Source organism: Arvicanthis niloticus, chromosome 4 (genome assembly GCF_011762505.2).
Source record: "Arvicanthis niloticus isolate mArvNil1 chromosome 4, mArvNil1.pat.X, whole genome shotgun sequence".
Lineage (NCBI taxonomy): Eukaryota > Metazoa > Chordata > Mammalia > Rodentia > Muridae > Arvicanthis > Arvicanthis niloticus.
The window spans coordinates 121474730-121501207 of record NC_047661.1 but is presented as its reverse complement, the minus strand read 5'-3'; the positions used below and the strand labels follow the sequence as shown (position 1 = coordinate 121501207).

The 26478-nt window shown below is 39.3% G+C and overlaps 1 protein-coding gene across 1 annotated transcript in view; it reads right to left on the bottom strand.

The window, feature by feature from the left end:
• Positions 1 to 26478, bottom strand: part of Col24a1 (collagen type XXIV alpha 1 chain) — a 249393-nt gene that overhangs the window by 109154 nt on the left and 113761 nt on the right. The window contains exons 25-28 of the mRNA XM_034500238.2: positions 8705 to 8758; positions 4302 to 4355; positions 2998 to 3051; positions 1033 to 1086 (exon numbers count right to left, since the gene is read on the bottom strand). Coding sequence (XP_034356129.1) covers positions 1033 to 1086; positions 2998 to 3051; positions 4302 to 4355; positions 8705 to 8758 — 216 coding nt within the window. The remainder of the gene's footprint in view (positions 1 to 1032; positions 1087 to 2997; positions 3052 to 4301; positions 4356 to 8704; positions 8759 to 26478) is intronic.

Sequence of the window (26478 nt, the reverse complement as noted above, 5' to 3'; positions counted from 1 at the left end):
AGCTGTTCTCCAACTGGGAGTCTGCAGGACTCTCTCAGTTTTACAACTGGGAAGTTGCAGTGCTTTCATCTTTATTATTTTTCAATTTTAACAGTCTTTGTTATTTAGAGACCATGTTTTAGAATTAAAATTAGTCTCCAGTGGCTCTAAAATTTAAGCCAAGTGAAGGGCTGCATGAAATGTTGTCCTTAAAGCCACATGTTCAGATGGAAAGGTTTGCTGAATATTCCATGTAGCATCTGATAAATGTTGGCTTTGGAGTCAGATACATCAAGGCTTGAATATAGATTGAGACATTTCTCTGTCTCTGAGGATCATATTCCTTGGGTCCTGGTTATAATTCCTTTGTTACAGTATCTGTGTTATAGTGTCATGCCTTCTTACCATGGCTCTGAGTATCAAATAGGACAATGTGCATAAAGCACATGTGTCAGGTATATTCATGATGGCCTGATGCTTTTATGAAAAGTGTTAATGTTTAAGGGACAACTTGGTGGATAAATATTTTTGCATATTTTCTGCACATATTAATTATTACATAATGATGACTAAAATACCTTTGATCTATAGTTGATAAGCACTAACTCATCTCATGTATATTTATTCTGTTTCTTACTGTTTTATTTTGTTATCATTTTTCATGGTATATAAATCTGTTGTGAATAGAAATGTAATTTATTTAAAGATATTTATAATGCCCCTACAGGATGAAAAGAGAGATTGGGAATAAGAAAAAAGAATTCTATGATTTTGTAATATGTGAAAATTAAAATGAAGTATGATTTTATAAGTATTAATTATATTTTATAAGTATTTTATAACATTTTATAAGTATCAAATATGTAACTATAATACATAGTTATATTAGTTATATTATTATTTATATTTCAATTGCTATCGGTAGTTCATATAACAGAATAAAAACAGCAAAGATCCAACATGTAAGTATGATTCTAGATTGTGTAGAGCTGGCTTTGTCACACATCACTATGAGATGACTTTTTTGAGGTTAACATACTTTTTGTTACTTACTCTTTGTCCTTTAGGACCAGGACTCCCAGGTGCGCCTCTTGTCCCAACAAGACCCTACATATTGAAAATTTAAAAACTGAGATATCAAATTCATAACATAGTTACTAGAATAGTATCTGTACTTTATGTGACATTTATTTTAATTGATTTTTCAAAATGAAATTTGTCTCCCTACAAATACATTGTAATTAATAAATACCATGTGTTGTTTCCCTACAAATAAAATTTAGTTAATCAATACCACGTGCCCCTCCCCAGTGTTCTGCTTTCAAAATATTTCACTCTTTGGATAAATGCCTTTTATGGGTGAAATGGATTGGAAGGGTTTAATAGTCACTGAACAAACAGTGTTCAGGAACACAAAGGAAATGAGGAAGGAGAGATCCTCTTAGTCGGTTAAACTAGTCTAATATCCCCGGCCCATCAAAGAAGCAATGGCTATTACTGTTACAATTTCTTTGCTATTATTAAATATATCTGTTATAACCCCATGTATAAAATTTGTATGTTTTCTGAACCCATGAATACTATCATAAGTGATTTTAAATTAATGTATCAAAAATGAAAATTAAGAAGTTGCTATTTTAAAGTCAAATTTAGTGACGTATTACAGTCTCCTATAAAGAGTTGGTAGAGTATAGCATAAAGTTATGGCTACATATATAAATGTATAGATGGAAATTAGAAGGCAATACGATCATTTAGCCAAACAATAAAGTAGGTCCCTCAGTAGAGCATATGACATTCACAGTCTTGGGTTTTGATCAGGTTTACAACATCAGACATGAATCCCCTCCTGACAGCAGACCTCAAATACAGTCAGAAAGCAATTGGTCCCCCCAAAACCACGACACCACTACTGCACTGGTGGGTACAGGTTGCCTGGTAGGTTGGCAAAGCCTAGACTTGGTTAAGACCTTTGATTCTTTTCTCCATCAGCAACCCACACAGCATCTGCAAACACTATGAAAGCAAGCCAGCAGGGACTTTCTAGTCAATTTGAGACTGATGTTCTGGGTCCTGGAGCCAAAGTATGTGTCATCTTCAGCTCCCAGGTCTTTCCTTTTGGTCACTGAGAGTAACGACAGTGACAATGCTCTGTGTTGTTTCGGTGTCGTTGGGGCTTCCCTGACCACACACTCATAGAGTATATTCTGATCCCAGCACCAAGATTTTAATTTAACAACCCTTGTCTTTTGTTTGACTATGAACTTTATATAGATAAAAATGGGGCAAATTTTAGCGTCTCAAGGTAACTCATCCTTTTCTGTGAGTGACGAGATGGGCAGCTGTGCTCTAGTCATTTTTGTTTTGGAAGTCAACAGTATGTTTATGAATATACTAGGAAATCAGCTTCCTTTATAGAATGGAAGCATCATGAGACATAATATAAACAATTTCTGTGAAGAGAAATTCTGCCCAGACACCACAGAGGCTGAACTTCTTCAGATTCATGTCCACAATAACTGTCAAACCTTGACAAGGGAATGTTTTCTCTTTAGGGGCAAAATTTAATTATCTTCCTGAAAACAACAGATGGAATATGTTCAAAGCTCAAGTGTTACTTAGCAAAGGTGCATTTCCTATGAATTTTAACTGTTTATTTGGGAGTATTTGCAAAATTTAAGAAAAAACATTTTAAAATAACTCCTTGTGTTTTGTTAATTCCTTGGCTCTCAGCTGTATTTTGGTTACTGATTCTATTTTCTTCCAAAAGGAGGATTACTTTTTCCCTTTTTAGTTTAGACTAGAGAACTGAAATTGGTTACTATACATAGTAGGGTTAAAGGAATTCAAGATACCAAGAACTACTTCAGAATGTTCATATGGTTTGGGAGGGAAGCAATGGAGATTATTTTATACATCACTGACTTAAATGAGACTCAGAAAGTTGGCACAACAAAGCCATGAATTAAAATTAAAGTGGACAGTCAAGAAAGCACCACAAATCTGCTCGATACTTACAGGTGATCCAAGTGGTCCCATAGGTCCTGGAGCCCCAGGAGGACCTGGGTAGCCCTATGATTAAAATGAAATATAAAAAACATATAATTAATCATTTTCCTTTTAGAAAAAAACCCACAGTAAACCACAAATGGTGACAAAAACAACAGTTTGACAAGATTACCCTTTCTACCTAAGATACACGAGGCCCTAAGAAACACTGTATAGTAGGATCATAGAAATTAAAGATGTGTTTCCATAGAAGCTGCATGTCACTTATTAGGTTGTTGCTTTAAAAAGAAAGTCACTAGGTGGCACCATGTGTTACAATACCTCAGGATCACCTTCACTTCCTCTTTCTGTAGGTGGTGACATCTTATGTGTGGACTATGCTCTATGATGATATAAACTATGACTTAGGAACTTTTCAAAGAGGTCAGCAAATCCCATGATTAAGGAAGATGGATGCAATTAATCCAACAATGTTTGGAAAGAACACATATATTATGGTACTAACATTAATTTTGAAGATTTTAGGAGGGAAAGATTCTTGAATTCAATTGGTTTGTGAATAAGTTAGGTTGACTACCTGTCCCCACTAGAAATTGCTAAAAAAAAAAATCTTGTGGTGCTCTTCTGATAATACGAAAGTCAAAAATAAGGAGTGAAATGTGGAGTGAACTTGTAGATAGTGTTACATGACAACATTATTCTATATTTTCTGAAAGGGGGTGTTCTAAAACTGATACTGATTATCCTTTAAATTTCCTATAACACTTACAAACTATTAAATAAACTAAAAATACAACTCAAATATAAAACTTATCAGTTGTCATTATCTTGAGGATATAAACAAATAAGACAAATTTTTGGTGCTGACACTCTTATGTGCCAAAGACCTACCTCATGGCCAAAAGATCTACTCCATGGACAAAAGACCAACTAATGGCCAAAAACTGGTTTATTACTGGAGAGCAGTTGAGAATGTATGTAATATAAACTTTATTTGCACAAGAACATGCAGATTTTCAGTTAACTTTTTAAAATCCAGTGTGGCTAATGTATCTCCATTTAATTATTCTCCCAAATTATAGATTATTTTTTATACTAAGGAAGTTTATTTTTATGCTTCTTCATGGATTTGGTGCCATAGAAAGAACATCATTCTAGGATATAAAACAGCTAAGAATAAAAGTTCAATAGAAATTTTATTATAAAATAACATTTTCACTTAAATTCCGGTCAGTGTGGGTCTACCCCCAGAAGGCCTTGGCTTTGTTATTATGTGTGTAGGAAACAGAGTTTTTAGATCTGTGAGTTCTTACCATGACACCTTTTTCCCCCTGGGGACCAAGTGGGCCTGGACTTCCACGTTCTCCCTTGTGAAACAATAAGGAGAGAAGGCAACACTGAGTCGTGTTAGTGATGGTTGAGCTATGGTACCAAGGGAAGCCACCACAACCATCTTGCTTACATGCACATCCTGTCTTCACCATTAACACCTCTGAGACTTACAGAGCTTGTATGTTTAACCCCATAGCTGCAAATCTCCTAATACAATAAAGTTCTCTTGGTTGTAGTCTTACTGAAGTGAAGATAGAAATTATGGATAAACGAGATCTTCTTTAAAAAGCACGCAGCCTGCTAAAGTTTTATAAATGAGAATTCTAATGAGTTCTTACAAGAGACTTGCAGGGTAGTAAATTCTTGAAAACATCAAGCAAATTGAAAAAGGAGGTAATCTCTAGAACAATGGAAGAATTTATTTTTTTGGACTACAGGCCTCAGTGAAGAGTTGCAGATCTCACTCTGGAGGCTCGTAGGAATCAAATCTTCACCAGAAAGTTAAAAGTAATGTAGTCACATTAAAATGCCTCACATTTTCTAAGTATTAGCTCATTGAATTATAACCAAATAATTGAATAATTTCTGTACTTCGTTACATTAACAATCAATAAGCATATATTAAGAATTTGTATTACGTTATCAAGTTAAGTTTATATTCTGCTTTCAAGTAACTATAGATTGGTTGTCAGCAGGAATGAAATAATTAGAGAAAAGTTGTGGATGGCCCTGGTGTTGTTTGTACTTTGATGTTAATTCTGCTTTCCCAGGAGGGGCTGTCTGGAACAAGAAATGAGTCACGTACTCAGGTGACTTCTTATGAACCATCCCCTAATGAATAAAGGAGCCAATCACTGGACAAGTAGGCGGGATTTCCGTGTTGGAGAAGACGAGATTAGGCAGGAGAGAGATATTTTTTTTTCTTTTTTCTTTTTTGGACAGGGATAGTGAAAGGACAAGATGTAGCTACTAGTGTCTCCTGGTTTCAATGGAGGATCCACCTGGATTAGCCACTGGAGGATTTAGATTTAATATGGTTTACAAGATTAGGATTCTAGTTGTGGTGCCCAGTGACTGAGTTACCATTGTTTCTGAATTAAGTTTGTGTGGTGTTTTCCTTCACAGGGCAGCTTGACTAGGTTCCTTGGAGAGCGGCAGCAAAGCGTGGGTTTGCCTAATGTGCACCACAAAAGGTTGTGACAGTTTTGAAGCTTGGGGCTGGCGTGGTAGTGACCAGCCAGTGGGAACTTAGTGAGCTGGGTGGAGAGACTTTGGAGCTCTCAGAGTCTCCACGAGATAGGAACAGGCCGGTCATTGCTGGCCAGTGCATGGCCGGCCAGCCCGCCCGGGCAGAGAGTAGCTGGGTTTAGAGCAGGATGGTGCCGCTTTTAAAAATAGTTCCTGCAACAAAAAGTTAAATTGTAAACTCTGTAGAACTTTTTCTCACCCCAGGGAGGGAGGAAATCAGAAAGGAGTAGAGATGTGTGAGGACATTTTCCAAGAGGGTGAACATTAGTGGAGTCCAACAGTTTGTCCACGAATAAGTCTGGGACGGAAGAGAGTAAACGGTCAGGTAAGCAACTAAACATAGCACAGGTGTCTAATGAGTTGGGAGAAAGAAAAGAGTAAACCAAACGCTTACTTTTCTGATTCAGAATTGCTTCCAAAGAGGTTTAAAGGTAGAATTGCATAATTGTTTTTCTGATTCTACACTGGCCGTTTCATATTTGCTTTTCATATTACATCTTTATAACCAGAAGGGTATCCTACCATTAAAATGTAGAAACAAACATGTAACTAGCCACATGTCAACATATTTAAGAGATTCACTAGAGGTAAGATGTTTTACTTTTGAATAAATCTTCCTTTTAGTAGCATAGATTAATTGTACAAAGTAGTAATTTTCATTGTTCCATTTACCAAGTGCTCCTAGCACACCGTGATCACACGCACACACTCTCTTACTCTTCCGTGTCTCCTCCTGCTTTTCCTTCTGCCACCCTAATTCTCTCCCTTTTATGCTCACTAAACTCCACATATGAGAGAAACCATGGAATGGTTTTCTTTCAAGCCTGGCTTGTTTCCCTTCACGTCCTGATTTCTATTCCCAGCAATCACTCGCGATGGTATATAATTTCATTCGTTTTATGTCTATTTAGGGCTCTAAATGTCTCTTGGATGCACATATCTTTCCCTACATTTGAAATATTTTTCTGCATAGCTCCAGCAAGTAGATTTCTTGTGGCTTTAGTTCATGGATACATTCTTTTTCTACATTGAGAATTCTTAGTTTTCTTCTGATGATCATGTCCCAAAGTTATTGAAAGACGTGGTCAGGATTGCTTCTTTTTTTCTTTTTTTCTTTTTTTCTTTTTCTCTGTCTGAATGTAATAAATTACTTAACCATATCATCAATCTGTGAAAACCTTTCCTCTACCTAATTTAATTTAATGGTAATATTGTCCACAGTTTAAATTTTGATTTATGGTGACTTTCATTTCCAAAATTTCCGCCTTTCCCCTCTCTCAGAATCTGTTTATTTATTAAATTTCTCATTTTTCTTACTAAATTTCTTCTCTAAATCTTGATTTGACTTTCTTATCCCATTTGTCTGTTTGTTTGACTCCTCTTTGAGGTCGCTGGCCCTTTTTAAAAGTAAACTTTTGAATGCTTTGCTTAGTCTTTTAGCCTCTTCATTATTTTTGGACTCAGTTATTGAGGGCTTGTTAACTTTGGTGGGAGTCATATTGCCTTGCCCTTCCATTTTTCTTGTGTTTCTATGTAAATATTTTTGCATTTGTTGGGATCTCCCTTTCTGGTTTTATGTGAAAGTGTTCGTAGGGGGTGATTTTATCTTGAGCTCTCACTCTCCATCTGTACTCAGAGGGGAGGAAGCAGACCACAATAGAACAATTCAAAAACAAATCAGATATTTAAACTCAGCAGCAATAACAACAACAACAACAACAAAAACAGCTAGAACTATCAACAATATTCCCTTAAGGAGACAAAAGTAAGGAGCTAAGGCACTTAGGCTCCAAGGCCTGACACTATTACTAATGCTATGGTGTGCTTACAGACAGGAGTCTAGCTAGCATGGCTGCCCTCGGAGAGGCCTAACAAGCAGCTGACTGAGACAGAAGCAGATACTTATGCCCAACCATTGGACTGAAGTCAGGGACCCCTGGGGTTGAATTAGGAAAAGGCTGGAAGAAGTTGAGGAGGAGGGTGACCCCATAGGAAGACCATCAGTCTCAACTAACCTGGACCCCCGAGATCTCTCAGACACTGAGCCACCAACCAGGCAGCATACACCAGCTGGTACGATGCACCTGACACATACACAGCAGAGGACTGCCTGGTCTGGCCTCAGTGAGAGAAGATGCACCTAACCTTTGAGAGACTTGAGGCCCCAGGGGAGTGGGGAGGTCTGGTGGTGGTGGTGGTGGTGGTGGTGTGTGTGTGTGTGTGTGTGTGTGTGTGTGTACATCCTCTTGGAGATGGGGGAGAAGGGATGGGATGAAGAACTGTTGAAGGTAGAACAGGAGGGAGGGGGATAATGACTGGACTGTAAAAAAGGATTAAAGATAATAAAAGAATAAGATAAGAATTGAAAAGCTATTCAAGCTAAAAGTATTGATGATTAAATAATAAAATGACAGAGAGTAGGGGGAAAAGAGAATAATCAGCATTGGAAAGAGAGGGAAATGTACGTGTTGACAGCAGAAGGAAATGTGGTGGGAGTAACACAGTAACAGAAATACAGGGCAAGGCACGCTCAGAGAGAAAACAAGACCAATCAGAAATACAGGGCAAGGCACACACCCAGAGAGAAAACAAGACCAATCGGTTTCCTCCTTGCTGAGGAGGCAGAGGATAAAGATGCTCTGCTCTCTCCTAAACTCATCCTTGGTATTGGGAACAGGAGGGTACTGAGTACTGTGCTTTCTGTAGTTCCAACAGATTAGACCAGAGAAGGCTGAGCCAGCCTCACGGGCTTTTTCACTGGGCTTGATGGCCAACCACTGGGTTGAATTACTGCCAGGATACAGGCTCAGCAATACAAGAAAGTAGAAGCCTCCTTCAGGTTGTTGGTAACCAGCCAGTCACCAGGTTGGATGGTCCCTCATGGCGAGGCGCTCCATTAGTGCAGCCTCGAGTATGGGAAATGCCCAAGCAGGGAAACTGGATTTCCACCAAGTGTTTTCTTGGACTCTGGTGTTTTGTTGTAGAAGTGTGGACACACAGAAAAGTGATCACTGTCTCTAATCCTCCATCCTCCAGTCCCCGATTAGTTCCCTTTGATCAATCACCATAAACAGCTATATAGAAGATTAGTTAGCCTGAAGTTCTTAATGCAAAACAAAATAACACAATGAGTTACCTTTTCACCAATGCTTCCGGTTATCCCTACTTCTCCAGGTAAACCAACAGGACCCTTGTAAGAAAAGAAATGACAGAAAATATGCATACATTACATTGGTTTTTATAGCATCCTGGTTTTAAATCACCTATAATTACTGTTTAAATCTACTTCATCTTAATTTTATTTGGAGGCAAATTCTTTGTAGAACAGGTACATAACCTATGACTTCATGTTAGAGTTAATTTATTCAGTCAGTCAACAATACCTAAATCAAATTTTAATGCATAACATACACTTTGTTGGGAGATGATGTAGTCTCTGTCCTTATAAACTAATAAGCAACAGAATGTTGTAAAATATTTACATCTTCCATATCTACTTGTTGGGGACATGTTAGCATAAAATTTTTGAGACCACCTTCTTTGAAAGTATCTTAATGCCCATTTGTGTTCATTTATTTGTTCAGTTATAAAAGAACTTGATATCTATTCTGAGTGGTACTGGTTGCCAAGGTAAGACAGATTCAGGCCCTGTCTTGATGTCATAGTTAGCTCCAGCTGACAATTTGACACAACCCACAGTCACCTGGGCAGAGGAAACTTCAATTGTGGAATTACTTCAGTAAGCTTGGCCTGTGGGCATGTCCGTGGGAGCATTTTCTTAGTTGTTAATGGATGTAGTAGGATGGGTGGGCCTGGGTTGTATAAGAAAGTAAGCTGAGCATGCCTAAAAATCCAAGCCAGCAAGCAGTGCTTCTCCATGGTTACTGCTTCAAGCTCCAGCCTTGGCTTCCTTTGGTGGTGAAACTAAAACCTGTACGTTAAGTAAACTCTATCCTTCCCAACTTGCTTTTGGTCATGGTTTTATCACCATAACAAATCAAGCTGCAAACACTTGGAAAATCAAACCATCTGGTAACACAGAAGGGAAACCATTACCAGTTATAGGTATGATCTAAGCTCACGAAGGAATAAACTGTGATGATAGAGAATGAAATAGAAGGCATTTTAGCAAGGAGAGTCTGGAGAGGGCTGAAGCCAGACAATCTGCAGCTTGAGTAGGAAGAGGTCAGCCAGGAAAATGAAGAAGGGAGGCAGGGATTCAAGCTAGTACACATTTCTGAGTAAGGGACAGAGTTGTGAAGACAGAGGGAAGAAAGCCACCAGCAATGGCGTTCTGAAGGAACATGACTTGGGCTCTCCCTGTGTTTGTATTTGTGCATATTTATTATTTCTTCTTTAATAGATGTAAAGAGCAAAAAATAAATAAACATTAGAACCAATTACACACATTACAGTTCTTTCTTAAATGGTAAGGGAGTAGTAACTTTCGATCTTTACTTAAGGACGTGTGACATGTTTTTAATAGCTACCAGGTATAAATCCGGCTTAGATAGCTTTTTATATAATATGTATTTATATATACAAAGCAGCAAACCATGATCAATGGGTGATTGAGAGTTATCCACAGGTTCGTAGTAATATCTGTATCAGTATCTGATTGGCTGGCACATGATCCTAGGTAGAATAACATGTATTAGGAACTTTGTGTGTGTATGTATCTCTGTGTGTGTGAGTTCATGTATGTGTGTGCGCACGTGCGTGCACATGTGAGCATGATTTCACCATCACTAACTTTATTATCAGAACCTTCTTTTACAGATGAGGTAGCTCAGTTAAGAAGAGGAGTTTAAAAGGCATGGGTAAGCTTAGGTAGACACCAAGTGCTTCAAATGTGACTCTTTTAATAGGCGTGCACTGTGTTTTATTTTGAAAACTTTATTTATATATTCTTCAATGATGTGCATTTTTTTTATGTCTTTTCTATTTGGATCTTTAATCCATCTGTAGTTTCATCAATATAAGACATAAGAGGAGCCTAGAATTATGTTTCTGTCCATATAGTGACTCAGTAATATCACACACACACACACACACACACACACACACACACACACACACACTTAAACTTCTTAACTTAGCTACCTCAACTGTAAAAGGAGAATCCTGATAACACTACCAAAGTTAGTGGTCGTGGTTATGAAATCGTGTGTGTGTGTGTGTCTGTGTGTGTGTGTCTGTGTGTGTGCGTGTGTGTGTACTCCTATATACATAAATAAACAAATATATATATGTGTATATATATATATACACACACACATATATATATATATATATATACACACACACATATATATATATATATGTGTGTGTGTATATATATAATGTCACTGCCTTTTATTGCTTTGTGGTACCACGCTTAGGCATAGCTTACTTCCAAATTTTCTATTTTGTGTCATTGGTCATTTTCTGGTTTTTCTCCTTTCGCACACTTTTCTCACTCAACTGCTTTTAAAAGCTTTTCTAGCTGCCTTCAACTGTCCTCATCAAAACAAGTAAGCCAAGAGGGGCTTTAGTCAGTCCTAGCAAATCCGACACCCACAGGGTTTCCATTCCCTTACTCTTGAAGTGTGTGTTACCATTTAATACAACCCTAGCTACACATTTGGCAATAACAGGAAAATCCATTTTTACTTGAAATCTATCAAATTTCATTAAATTTCACATGACACCGATGACCTACATTTTTATATTTCCAAAGAGAAAAGAAATCCAATAAGCATATGCGATTTGTCAGTAATTTTAAGAAATATCCCATTTTTAAACTTAGTATGTTAACATGGCATGCTAGGTTGAGTTATTCAAAGTATTCACTGCTTAATTCTGTAGAATTACACATCCCTGTGGGATTTCTGCCAGGCTTGCCATGGATCCTACAGTGACCCTCAGTATGGAAAGAAAATTGTCATCCATCCTCCTGACACTAGGATTCTCTGTGTGACTTACTCAGAACAAAGAGAAAGGTGGGGACATGGTATTCATCATGCTGCTTTGTAGGGGCCACAAAACTAGCCATGACTGAAGGAGACTCCTCGTGAGCCTCGGCCTTAGGATGCAGGTAACATGGAACAGACACAGGTAGCTCACAGTGGGTAGAGAGAGAGTGAGAAAGAAACCTTTGCTATTGCAAGCCACTGATAGTTTGAAACTACTCTGACTGAAGCATGTAAGTCTGAAAGCTGGTAATATGTGGCACATGTTTACATGAGCAATAACTAGATTTCCTCACCGTTTTCTACCCCAAGTGAGAACGGTCCCAAGGGAGTGGGAACTATTTCAGTTTAAAAGCCTGACTTTCTTAATTGCCGTAGAAACATGAGTAACAATAGCTTTGCATCATGTTGGAACACTCAATTTTGTGTTTATTTTGATCCAGTGGCTAATATTTTCCTAATGAGACAACAAATTAAAATGACATATGAATTGACATACAATTGGAAAATTTGAATCTAACTCATTGTTTCACAGTCGCCTCACAGAAATGGTTGTAATTACCAGAAAAATGCAGCATACACACTACTAAGAGCAGGACCATTACCCTTAGTATCATACACACTACTAAGAACAGGAATAATACAATGAACGAGGAGAGGATCTTAGTGAAGATTGTTCAGAGATGAAAAGAGATACACAAAGAAAGCCAAGAAGCATGGTTTCAAGGAAAGAAAAAAAAATCCTTAAGGAAAAATTCTGAGAGAGTGACATGATTTGACACTGTAGGGTCAGTGGTGACCCCCAAGGACAACTTCAGTAACTCCCACATGTTTGGACATGACTGCTGAAGGGTTAACAGTGTCCACATGAAGAAAGCATGGAAAACAGCTTGTATAGCTGACGCTCTTACAAAGTTTGGCAACAGAAAGGAGACACGATTACCATTGGAAACCATGGCTTGCAAAATTATTCTATTGAGAACATGATTTCTGCTTGGCCAGCCAAGTCAAAGTAAGTTCATGTACCACAGAAGTACACTTCTGAACAGAAAGCAATTATACCTAAGATATATTTTCTCTCAGTTGCCCAGAATGATTCTTCTTAAACAACATGATATTGGAGCCTAATCTATCATAAGTGGTTGGGACCAATACATTTATAATGGCAAGACAACGCTGCTTGGTTTAATATTCCCCTGTGGGCTAATTCCTGGCCAGCTTCCCCATAGCTAGGCAGCCTCCTTGCACTGGAAACTCATTGCAAGTCATAGAATTCATGCTGGGAGGTGTGTATCAGCCAATGACGCCTATGTCTTCCTCTTCCTCCTTCTCTTATTACTGTTATTATTGTTGTTGTTCCTCCCTCCCTCCTCCCCTTCCCTCTTCTCCTCTTCCTCCTTCTCCTCTTCTCTCCTTCTCTTCTTCCTCTTCCTTCTTTTTCAAATTACAAATACTTTCCAAAAGGACAGATCACAGTGTCCTGACTAGTTTTCATAATCATCCATGAAATAGGTAGCCCCCATAGAAGTAATATCTAGGACAAGATACAATTCAAAACCAGAAACAAATTTTTTCATTTTGAAGTGCTCAAAAGCTAGTTGGGTATATCTGGGCACAATCACAATTTATTTAAGTACCAGTGGATCTAGCATCTATTCATTCTTTTTCATCTTTAAAAAAAAGTTCTGGGAAACTGGATGTCCACAAACAGAAGAATGAAACTGGATTTCTATCTCACATTCTGTATAAGAATTACCCCCAAATAGATTAAAGAAAGGCCTTTGTTGAGATGCGGAGCTTGGTAACTGCTATAGGAAAAAGTAGGGGAAGCATCTCAGGTAACAGGAACAGGCAAAGGCCTTCTGAACAGGACTCTGCTCAGGAGATAATGTCAGCCTTTGACAAATGGAAATTCATGAAATTAAGATGTTTCTGTACTGCGAGGGAGATGGCTAACTGAGATTTAGCTTGCAGAAAGAGAAACTATAAGTGATGCTATCCATCTTTATAGATTCTATGCTGTTGACTTAGTTCTTGCATAACATTGTCTCCCCCAACATAAATGGGTTAAAATAAGAAACACTCGGCCCCCATTTCTGTAGCTTCCATGGGCAGCTCTGGCTCAGGTCTCTGACATTAATAGATGTCAGACAGACTAGCAGATTTGAACCTAAGAAGGATGTGGACCCGAGGCATCACAGCCTTGCCATACAGAACTCTTTGGGGACCAATCACGTGATGTTTGTCTCACCACAGAGCAAGTGATCCCAGATAGAAAGTGAACAAGGTGTACACTACCATGCCTCTTATGCCCTACTTACATACCGTCATGACACCCAGATCACACTCATTATCAGTGTTCTTGTTCTCTCTCTCTCTCTCTCTCTCTCTCTCTCTCTCTCTCTCTCTCTCTCTCCCATTCTCTCTTACATGCCCATGTGCATATATGCACTGCGGCCAACCACCACCTTGGCGAGGCTGACTGCCCAGTGAACTTCCAAGAGCCCCTTGACCCAATGCTGGGTCGGGCAAGCATAGCCATACTTAGATTTTTAGTTTTACCTGGTGCCAGGAATTTGAATTCAGGTCTTTCTGAAATCATAGCAAGTACTGCTACATACTGAGCCATCATCCCAGCCTCAAGATCCTCCATTCTAAAAGACAGAAATTAGAGAGCTCTTCTCTCGGGGAAGACTAGCGAAGAAAATGTAATATATATATATATATAAATATATATATATATATATATATATATATATATATATATAAATGTATATATATAATGTAATATATATATATGTAATATATATATATATTTAAAGTTATAATGACTAAAGTTTACTGTTAGCTAGGTTGATAATGTATTAAAACTTTGATTCTTACTAATTATTTACTTTCTATATTTTTTAAAGTTTGCATATCCTTGACATTGCATATCCCTACTGGTTATCAGCCCTCTGCCCTGCGCTTGCATGCTGTAAGGACAACCTAGTGTAAAACCAGACCACATGGCTCATGAAGCGCCAATCCGTTCTGTTGTGTAGTTAATGGATACAAAGCAGTTGTGGACACCACCCCGTTCACTTTTAGGAATTACCAACAGCACATGCCTTTTGGGGGAAGAACACTCATCAAGTCTTTCCCATGCACAGATTCTACACGTAACACACGGTGAGGAATATGACACAGTCTTCAGCTAGAAATGCTCTGCTTAGGAGCGAGAAGAACCACGTAATAATTGAAAACATTTTGCAAAGTGGGCTATGTAATGGTCTATTTAAAGATTTTGTTAACTAAAGCCAAATTGTGGAGGCCAAAAGCCTGATGTGGAATAAATGGACTTTTAGAAGCAAGAAGAAATATTATTTTTCCTCCCAAAGTCAGTAAAAACTTTAGAACATTCTACTTCTATTTTTTTAAAAAAACTAACCACATCCTACTGAATCATTCTGGGATTAATATAAAATTAGAATGTTTCCTAGTTGAAAAAGGTGCTATAAAACATTTTATAGAAAGTTTCTATACTTCATAATTATCCTCAAAAGTCACTGTGTCTTACAGAGTGTTTGAATGTTGAATGTTGAAGAGTTCAAATCTTCAACATGTAAACAACTGCATAACAGGATAAAGGAGGGCAGACCTTGGAGATTTCGAATTTTACTTCAAAACACAGTGCAGAAAGCAAATTCTCTAGAACGCTGTTTTGTTGCATCTTGGGAAGTCATTAGCTTTAATACTTACATTAGTGGGTTTTGTTTTTGTTTTTTTCAAAGCTACACAAAGGATCTACGTTATCTTACCATGACAAATGTAGACTCTACCCACTGTAGAAAAACACTAATATTTGGCCATTTCTTTTAACCTTTCAGGTGGAAACTTTGCATATCAATGTAATATGAACTTTCGGTGACTGGAGAAGCAAAGGTTGAGCCACACATGAAAAAAAAAATCTCCATTTTCAAGCACTAAATGGGACATGTGTTCTCACAGGACCTGTTTACCTCCATCATGTCTTCCTAGTCACTCCATTTTCTAAAAAGATGGCCACACAATCAGTTGTTGAGGGGCAGGTAAGAAAGAACATGTCGTCTAGCTGAGTGACACAGCAGAATTACCATTCTCCTTTTCTTTTTTTGCATGCATGTGTATATGCAGGGACTCGTGTCCATCTGCGTATAGACACCAGAGGTTGAGGCTTCGTGTCTTCCCTTCTCTTTCTCCATCTTTTCTTTTGAGACACATGGTGGTCATTGATTGGCTAAACAGGCTGGCCAAAAAGCTCTGGGGGAATTACCTGTTTCCTTCCTATCAGAGCTAAGGCTAAAGACATACACTATCACACCTGCCCCTTTTTATGTTATGTGTTTGAGATCCAAACACAGGTCTTTCTCCTTACAGGACAAGCACTGTACCAACTAAGCCATCTATCTCCCCAGTCCAAGAATCCCTTATTTATTTATTTGTCTGTTTGTTTTGATGTATGTGGGTGTTTTGCCTGGTATATCTGTGTGCCATGTGCATTCCTTGTGCCTGTAGAGTCCAGAAGAGGGTTTCAGATCAGTGGAATTGTGATTCATAGACAATTATGAGCCATGATCGCTGTGCTGGGAATTAATCCATCCTGATCCTCTGGAAGAATAGCCAGTGCTCTTAACTGCTGAGCCATCGCTCCAGCCACAGGAATTCCTTTTTAAAATATGATAAAGAGGAAGCACCAGTAAGGGATTCTGGTAGGAATGTTCAGTGTACGGATGAAAATGTGGGCCTAGGGCCAAGGAATTCACAGACCATGAGGAAAAAGTCATAACTAAGAGTCAGCCCTAGAGAATATGCATGTAGAGAGGAAAAGATAAGAAAAAAATTCAGATTTATTACACAGAGAACATAAATTGGCAAAGGATGAATGATGTCTATTATTTTTGTTTTCAACAATTTTCCTTCAGTCTTTTTATTTGAGGGTAATTTTAAGGCTTATACGCGAAGCCTTTCTCATTATTTGTTAATATATCAGTTTTCAAATGCCCAATCTTTGGATCACTCATTTACATTTTCAAGTGAAATCTATGTTCTCAGAAGTTACTCCTTTGACAGCATGACTTGGATCAAACAGCTTTTGTGTGTGTGTGTGAGTCACTTGAGTGAATTCAGAAACATCTGGGAATTAAAAAGAGGACATCTGTGGGGTATTTGTGAAGAGTTTTGTGGATCATAAAAGCTTTTACTTCATTAATAGCATAGACGATCACTTGATAGATTCATAAGATGTGGGTATTGGAGGTGGGATCTAGCTGGAAGAAGGCTTCTGAGGAAGCCCTGAGGGATGGACTTTACTCTGACCTCCTCCTGCCCTCTGCCTTCTTTCTCTGCTTGCTGTCTACCAAGCACAGCTCTAGAAACATGCACCCAGTGCATGTTTTATGCTGTTCAGCAAAATTACATGGGTTCAGACTTCATATACTCTGAGCCAGAATGAGAGCTCACTCTCTTAAACATTTCTTTCAGATATTTGGTCACAGTGACGTAAAAACCTGGCGAGTACGTTTTTTAAATCCATCACTGTTTAGGAAGACATGACCTTCAGTTTATCAGTCTGAGTGTCCTTTAAGGTATCTCCTTCTCTTATGTTTAGCATAATTCCTGGACTACAGAAGATATAAATATATTTTGACTAAGTCAATGAACAACTTAACTAAAGCAGAGGTGGTGAACCCACATACATACTACCCACCCCCCTCTTCTGTAACTCATTGCTTCTTAAATCAGCACCTTACGGGTTAAGGCCTCAGCAGACAGGCTTACATCCAGGCCTGATGAGCGTACACAGAGAAAGGCTGGCTATTTAACTCACTGATGGGTCATGTATTACCCAGAGCTCACTGATAAGATGGTTGGGCAATTATGTCTTTTAGTGGGAGGGCAGAGAAAACTATGCCAAGTTCTTGATTTATTCACCACACTGACCAAACTCCAGAGAAGCTTAAACTCTCAACTGAGACTACTTTAATGTGCTGAGGTCAATAGAAAACTGGTTCAGGAAAAACTAGACTATGACATTTGTGAGGGAAATGTCTAGACAGAGGTCCCTAAAGAGTTTGAACCATTAAGCCCTAAGTCTTCCTGTTTATAGAAGTGGCCTGTCCTTTATCATAGAAAGTTAGCATTGTCCAGCATGTACCTCCCCTTTAAGAACACACACACCAACAATGGTGGTAGGATTGCAAGCTGGTACAACCACTCTGGAGATCAGTCGGTGGTTCCTCAGAAAATTGGACATAGCATTACCTGAGGACCCAGCTATACCTCTCCTGGGCATATACCCAGAAAATACTCCAATATATAACAAGGACATATGCTCCACTATGTTCATAGCAGCCTTATTTATAATAGCCAGAAGCTGGAAAGAACCCAGATGTCCTTCAATAGAGGAATGGAGAAAAAATGTGGTACATTTACATAATGGAATATTACTCAGCTCTTAGAAGCAATGAATTCGAGAAATTCTTAGGCAAATGGATGGAACTAGAAAATATCATCCTGAGTGAGGTAACCCAATCACAAAAGAACACACATGGTATGCACTCACTGATAATTGGATATTAGCCCAAAAGCTCGCAATATCCAAGATACAACTTACAGACCACATGAATCTCATGAACAAGGAAGACCAAAGTGTGGGTGCTTTGGCCCTTCTTAGAAGGAGTAACAAAATACTCATGGGAGCAAATATGGAGACAAAGCATGGGACAGAAACTGAAGGAGGGGGCCATCCAGAGACTGCTCCACCTGGGTATCCATCCTTTGTGTAGTCACCAAAGGTAGATGCTGATGTAGATGCCAGGAAGTGCATGATGACAGGAGCCTGATATAGCTGGCTCCTTAGAGGTCTGCGAGAGCCTGAAATATACAGAGGTGGATGCTCACAGCTAACCGTTGAGCTGATCATGGGGTTCCCAATGGAGGAGTTAGAGAGAAGACTGAAGGAGCTGAAAGGGTTTGTGGCCCCATGAGGAGAGCTACAATACCAACCAATCAGAGCTCCCCAGGATCTAAACCACCAGCCTAGGAGTACATAGGGAGGGACCCATGGCTCCAGCTATATATATATATAGGGGAGGATGACAATGTCAGGCATAGGTGGGTGAGGAAGTCCTTGGTCCAGTGAAGGCTGGACACCCCAGTGTGGGGGAAATCGTGGGAGGGGAGGTGGGAGTGGGAGGGTGGGTGGGGACATATCCTCATAGAAGCAGGAGGAGGGGAGATGGGATAGGGGGTTCCTGGGTGGGTGGGGAATGGGGAAAGGGGATTACATCTGAAATGTAAATAAAATATCCAATAATAAAGAAAAAGAACACACACACACACCCTAATTGAGATTTTCATGTTTCTCTCTAATTATTAGATTGTACTCACATGCCACCTAGGAATTTGGTGTGCCTGATATAGACAGAAAAGTCCCTCTCTAAAGAATAAAATGTCTAGCTAGTATATATGGTAGCAGCTTAGGAGTAGGTACAGGACCTGAATACATAGGTACTTTACCTACACAGCATAAATAAAATTTGGCAGGAAAAAATTAATTTGGGACCTGGGTAAGGTTTTTCTCATTTGTATGACTAAATACATGACAGGAAGCAACTAAAGGGACAGAAGATTTATTTGGGCTCTTGGTTAAAGATATAGTTCACCATGGAGAAGACATGGCAGTGTCCAGTGGAAAAGGTTGGCTTGGACTCTTGTTTGGTGGACTTATAGGTAGAATCAGAGGGGGAGGAGGCAGAGGAGGAGGAAGAGCAAGAAGAGGAGGAAGAAGAAAGAAGAGAAGGAGGAAGAGAAGGAGCAGGAGAAGGAAAAAGAAAAGGAGGAGGAGGAGGGAAAGGAGGAGGAAGAGGAGGAGAAGGAGGAGGAGGAGGAGGAGAAAGAAGAAGAGGAGAAGGAGAAGGAGGAGGAAGAAGAAGAGGATGAAGAGGAAGAGGAGGAGGAAGAGAAGGAGAAGGAGGAGGAGGGGAAAGGAGGAGGAGGAGAAGGAGGAGGAAGAGGAGGAAGAGGAAGAGGAGGAGGAAGAGAAGGAGAAGGAGGAGGAGGGGAAAAGGAGGAGGAGGAGAAGGAGGAGGAAGAGGAGGAAGAGGAAGAGGAGGAGGAAGAGAAGGAGAAGGAGGAGGAGGGGAAAAGGAGGAGGAGAAGGGAGAGGAGGAGGAGGAAGAGGAGGAGGAAGAGGAGGAGGGGAAAAGGAGGAGGAGGAGAAGGAGGAGGAAGAGAAGGAGAAAAAGGAGGAGGGGATGGGAGAAGGAGGAGGAGGAGGAAGAGGAGGAGGAGGAGGAGGAAAAGAAGAGGAGTATGGTGGCACTGCAGCTGGCTATAACCCATAAGACTTTCCCTGAGTGAACTGCTTCCTTCAGTAAAGTCTACTTTCTAAAGGCTACACAGCCTTCAAGACAATGATAAGCAGTTGAGGACCAAGTCTTCAAACATATGAGCATTTGATGCTTTGAGGTTTCTAGTCACTGATGATACACTCTCTGTACACATTGCTTAACAACCAAAGAGAAATAATTTTATGAAAATCTTACATTTATCAATATTTTATTAAGATGTCATAAAATAGATACTGTTTTATTTAGTCAACATAATATGTGTTACACTGAAAAATACAACATATTGTTTGCATAGTCAATCAAATTTAGACTATAGACAGATATTTTGTAATTTTATAGGTTCCTGAGGGATTGGACAGGTCTATTTGGGGTCATAGAGTTTGTAGTCCAGCCGCTTGCCATATGGATACATAAGGTTCCCCTCCAAGTGTCTGCTGATGGTCTGCCAAGTATCCATGTGGAAATGTCAGACTCTGACATTTCCCCATCTACCTGACTCTTATTCTCTAGGCTCAAATGTACAGTCATGAAGCAAAAGCTCAGAGAGAAGCTTTACCACTGCCAGGCAGCTCTGGCAATGATCAGGAGGCAATGCCTGGAATGTCCTCTGAGCAGATGCTTGTAGTCACACTCATGTTACGAGAAAGGAAAGGGTCCTCATGCTGTACCAAACTTGCGTGGCTGTGTGGCCAACGATGAGCCTCTGGGTAATCAATCAAAGGTGATGATGAGAGCAGCCACCTATTTTTATTCAACTTAGGCCATTTTTTTTTTTTAAAGTAAGTTGGATGAGAAATAAAGGAAATTCTCCTGCAGTGACACTTGTGTTGCAATAACTTCTTCACTGTGCGGTCTCCCTGAGACTAATAACTAGCAGGCCCATTCACAGAGAGGATGTGCACTTCTGAGCCCAGAGTATTTGTTCAAATATGAAGAACAAAATTAGTTCTGGATGTCTTTCCAGGCAATCCTTGTAGGAAAGGCGATTTTGTGAGCTCTATCCAAGACAAAATTAGAGTGAGAGAAATCACTCTCCCAAGTTCCCATCACTCTCACTAACCCCAAATCATTGTAGCTGATAAGGGGAGGAAATGACAACAGGCTATGCCAAGACTTGGGTTCCAGCTTAACACTTAAGTTCCGAAGAAAGTCACTGACAGGTTTGATCTCACCTTTCTACTCTGAAAAACATGTGTGCAAGCTGCCTCATCTTACATCATCCAGCTTTAAAATTCTATTTAACCACAGGTAGAACAGTATCAGTTATTTTAAAAAGCATTAAAAATCTTTTTCAACACTCAAGAATGGAATGTTCATATTTACATAGAAATAGAATTAAAGATTTTTCTATTGAGGAATTTTATCCAGTGTTCTGGAGCCATGGGATCACTCAGAACTGTTTTACTGATAATCTCTACATCAGGCAGATGGGACGGCCAAGATCACTTTCCCTTTAATGCTCAAATTGCCATCCTGATCTTGCATGCGGTCTTTGAAGTGGGTTCAGTGTCCTGTTCAGTTTGATCTCTCCCTTGAGAATGCAAATGATCATAACTATTTGTAGAAGGAAGGCACCATGTAAACTGGCTAGTGGTTTCTTCACTAAAATGCCGAAATGATGGGAAATCCTCACATTGTATTGACACAGACAAATCAGTGACCTTTATGTGTTTGCCTCAAGTCTCAAAAAAAAAAAAAAAAAAAAAAGAAAAAGAAAAAAAAGGGAGAAGATACAGAGGGAGAAAGATGTCCTCACAAGACTTCCTTTTTCACTAGGCACTGATAAGTCTCTGTGCAGTTCTCTCATAACTGTACTGTGGACTTTTTTAGTAGCACTTGAGTGATCCTGTGACACCTCAGAGCCCAAGGGTACGGTAGTGCCTTTAAAACACAGTGCAGAGAAGCCCAAGATGCTCCCTTGAAAAGTGAAGACATCATTTGCCATGAGGAGATTACATCCAGCCACGTGGTTCTTTCTTTCTTGTATTATTATCATGCCTTGTATGGCTTAATATTATGCTAAGGAAAAAAAAAACCTGAAGCCATTCATAAGTGAGGCTGAGCCCACATGTAAAATATCTCATCTCAATGGGAAATATAACACACAAAGAGAGTATTTCATTGTTCTTAGAAACACTTCCTGGTAATAATCTCAAGTGTTTGATAGAGGGGAAATGACAAATTCTAGTTGCATCCTTTGGCTTTACATGTGGTCCACATATAAAAAGCAAATAAATTCATTGTGTTCGCAACTAGTACAAAAGAAGAAACAAAGAAACAAAACCGTACCAGTGAAAGGTGGCAGCACCACCTGCCTGATAACTTGAATTGGTTTTTGGATTTGAAACTAAGATCCAAAGAAATCACATTTGTGTTCATTGCTTTTTTGTTAATGCCAAGAGACTAATGAAGCAGGCTGTACACAAGACAGACACAATAAAGCGGCCACATCCTAGAACAACTATAACATGGTAGAACAGAAAGAGACACACTAAAACCTGTGGCCCAATCCCACCTGTCTGGTTTTATAAATAAAGTTTCACTGGAAGCAGAGCCAGGCTCCTTTGTTCATTGTCTGTGGTTGGTCTCACAGTACAGCACCATAGGACTACAACAGAACCCGTATGGCTCAGAATTTTAAACATACAGCCACTGGTCCTCTACACAAAAGCTTGCTGACTCCTGTTCTATGCTATTTATAATCCTTAACAGTGGAGACCTTAGCCTACAAGTTACACAGGTCACGGGTTCTTTTTTAGGGAGAAGCATGGGTATTTTCGCTAGCCTAGCTCCAGGTTGCCATTTGATCATCATATTCTGTCAACAAAGTCTTTCCAGCTGGAGTCCTCAAACAACCCTTTATTCTTGACCCTTCCATTATTTCCACGAACCAGTCCATTTACTTCTTAAATTAAAAGGATCAACACATTCTCTGACTTACATATTTTTCAACAAAAAACAGGGACCTTTACCATTGTGCTGGCATATAAATATGTGTATAAAAGAAGATACAATATACTAGCAATATACTACCATACAAACACAGCTCCAAAAGAAGACTATGTATAAATATGTATATAAAAGAAGATACAATGTACTAGCAATGAACAAAACTCGTTGCACACAAACACAGCTTGAAGGGAAGACTATTAGAACATCATTCCAACAAAAAATGCCAGCATTAGACCCTTTCCAGATAAAAACTTAGAATACCATCTCCTCAAAAGCTGCTATCCACACTGTAACCAAGCCAAACCCAAGAGTATGGAAATGTGTTTTCAACCAAAGTTAATTTTTTTTCTATCAGCACACATATTCCTATGAGCCATACCAAAATAACCTTTATTTCTTTTTCTTAGTGTATCTTATGTAATGGAACAGAGTTTTCAATAAAATCATATGAATATCTATTTGTCATCGTTTACACTAGAAACTACCTAGACAAATAGCCTTATTTAATAGTGTCTAGCACTCAAAATTGTTCAGTAGGTACTTATTGATGACAGATACATAAATGAAGACTGAATTTTCATCTTTCTTTGGCTGTAAAAGTCTTTGTATCTCTGGAGGCTGAAAAGATGGCTCTTCCTGCATACTGCTCTTACAGAGGACCTGGGTTCAGTCCGCTGAGTCTGTTGCTAGTTGCTGGCAAAACTACAGCTCTGGGGAGATCTGATGACTCTAGCCTTCACTGGCATGTGTCCTCATGTGTGCATTCACACACACACACACACACACACACGTACACACACACACACACACACACACACACACAGAGAGAGAGAGAGAGAGAGAGAGAGAGAGAGAGAGAGAGAGAGAGAGAGAGACTGAGAGAGAGAGAGAGAAAATGAGAGATAATAGATAAAGTAAATCTTTGAAAAAATGCTATCCTTCTAAAACACAGAAATACAGATTCTAGGTGAAGAAAAATGGGATGTACATCTTTATAAATGATAAAGTTATTTAAAATAGATGAAATAGATGGCAATTCATGGGTGAGAAGAGTAAATATCACAGCAATGTCTAACCAAAGCATTCCACATGTTGGTGCAGACTCTGTTTAGGCGCTGGCGAGGGTCTCCATGCCAGCCCTTTGGTGCCCCCTGTTAGACCCCCTTTTGGTTTATTTTTGGAGACAGGATCTTCTCTAGTCCATTCTAGCTGAGGAAAGCCTTGAACTCCAGATCCTCCTGCCACTACCTGTGGAGTGCTGTGCTGACAGGTGGTCCCCACCACAACAGGCTTCTCTTCTAGTATTTTATGCCCTCATAGACGTAATACTAGACACGGTCGTGGCTTTTTAATTAGACTCACAATGTTGTTTCTGCATTTTGAGGATGATCTGCTGTGACTTTGGAAAAACCTGCTTCTCAAATTGTGGTGTGTGATTTGTATTCCCAGGTAGTAAAAGCAGGTGTTTATTAGGAACACAATTGGAAGTCTGCAGCCCACTGCCAAGTGGCCCCACGATAATAATCTAGAAACAGTAGAGATAACTCCTTTTAGCCCTAACTTCACTGTTATGCTCCTTGACCATGGCAATTTATTCCAATAGTCAGAAATATCAGCTATTTAAAGCATAGAATTGGAATAATAACACTTACCAAAATATTTGTGGATATTAACAAATATAACATAGTCAAAGTTCCTGGTTTATCACATGTTCAATAATGAATGCCTATTTTTTTTTTTGGTAACATATTCAATAAAGACCCATCTGAGGATAGAATGTGTCCGCTCTTCATAATTTTCCATTATGTAAGAAACATATCACTCATGTCATTCAGGAGACTGACAGAGTATTTACAGTTCTGCCCTAGGCACGTGTAAAGAAAATGACGGCAAGACTCAGAACAGGCTGAGGTCAAGGTAATTTGCGGACAACTGTAACATTCCCTTTACTGCTTTGGTTAAATCATGTTCCCTGCCTCTGGATCTGTTCCTTCAAGGAAACAGGAGTTATGATTTGTAGGTCCCTTTAAAGCTAGCAATTTCCCCTTTTGAAAAAGGGGAAAAAAGCCTGGAACATAATAAAGTGGATCTGTATCAAGCTAATTCCATGGTAATTTTACCCAATCACAGCCCCAGGCACTCTGTCAAGCCAGGGTTTATGTGAGAGCTTCTGAAACACTTCCCAGTCCCTCCAAAATCATTTCTGTTTCCATTATAGATAAGTTTCCATAGCCCTTGCAAACTAATAATATTTGACAATATTTTAAAAAACACGTTGCCAGGTTGGCTTAGGATATTACAGGTTAAAACCTTGGTCTGCCCTTCCTTACAGTGTTCCCTTAATATTAACTCAGATCTTCCTGACCGCTCATTCCCAAGGATGTACTTCAATGTCCCATTGAAACCATGGACAATTTGGTGCTTACTATGTGGAAACGGAAGAGTCTGAGAGATGGAGACTAGATACTTGGATCGTGACTTCCGAACCACAGCTTACAGGTGACACAGACTGGGCACATTCCACAGTGATAAGGGTGCAGGATAGTCATCTTAAGGTGGAGGATGGGTCCTTAATAGGCAGAATTTTTGTCTCTATTTCTCCCTCAGTTTTTCTCCCGTTTTGGCTTTGAATAACCTACTTAGAAGCCATCCAAGGATTGCCCATCATGGCATACCTGATTCTGAAGATTTTATTAAGAAAGGTGGGGTACTTCATTTTGAGGATAATCCAGGACTTTCCTGTTTCTTTCTGTTCACTGCTCACTCATCACCATTAAGTACAGCATGGCAGAGAGGCAGAGGATAAATCTCCATACGTTAGTAAATTAAGAAATGTATAGAGTAAAATCTAACCAACGAGGCCACATTTTTAAGGAATAAATTAGGGCGACTAGACTATAAGACAATCATGAATGTCACCACGTGGGAAGAAATGTAATAACTGAAAATTAATGTAATCAAAGATGCTTTATGGAAAATATTTTCACTTCTTGTATTTAAGGCAACAGAGGACGGAAAGATTCTAGACAGTCACTGTTGATGTTTTCCCAAAGATATCTCCACTTTTCTGTTCTAAGAACATGCTTGCCTGGCTTTGAGCATCATCAATGATAAAAAGAATTCCATAGAAGTTCGACTCACAGCCATGGCTAGGAAGACATGGCCCCCTAATGTCCAGTGGGTAGAAGCACTTGATGCTCTTGAAGATGACTAGTTTGGTTCCCACCGCTGTTAAGTAGCTCCTAACCACCTACAATTCCAGCTCCAGGGGATCTGTCACCCTCTTCTGGCTTGTGTAAGCATTTGCCCCTGTGTGCACACAGAGAAACACACATATAAATATAACCATGTAAATCAATAAAATGTATCTGGCCTGCTCATCCCAGCTTCAGAAGGATGTAGTGAGACTAGAATAGGGCCAGGGAAAAGTTACCAAGTTGGCAGATGAGAGGAAGAACAGGCACATTAAACTTCCTAGAAGAGAGTCGTGGAGTCTTAGAATTGGAATTATTCTTTGACATCATATACACCAGACTGTTCCTGACAAATAACTAAATGTTTAGTTATTTGAAACCAGCTCTATGCCAAGACCATCTTAGAGTCCTTCTCTGTTTTGTCTGCCATGATTTCTTCCT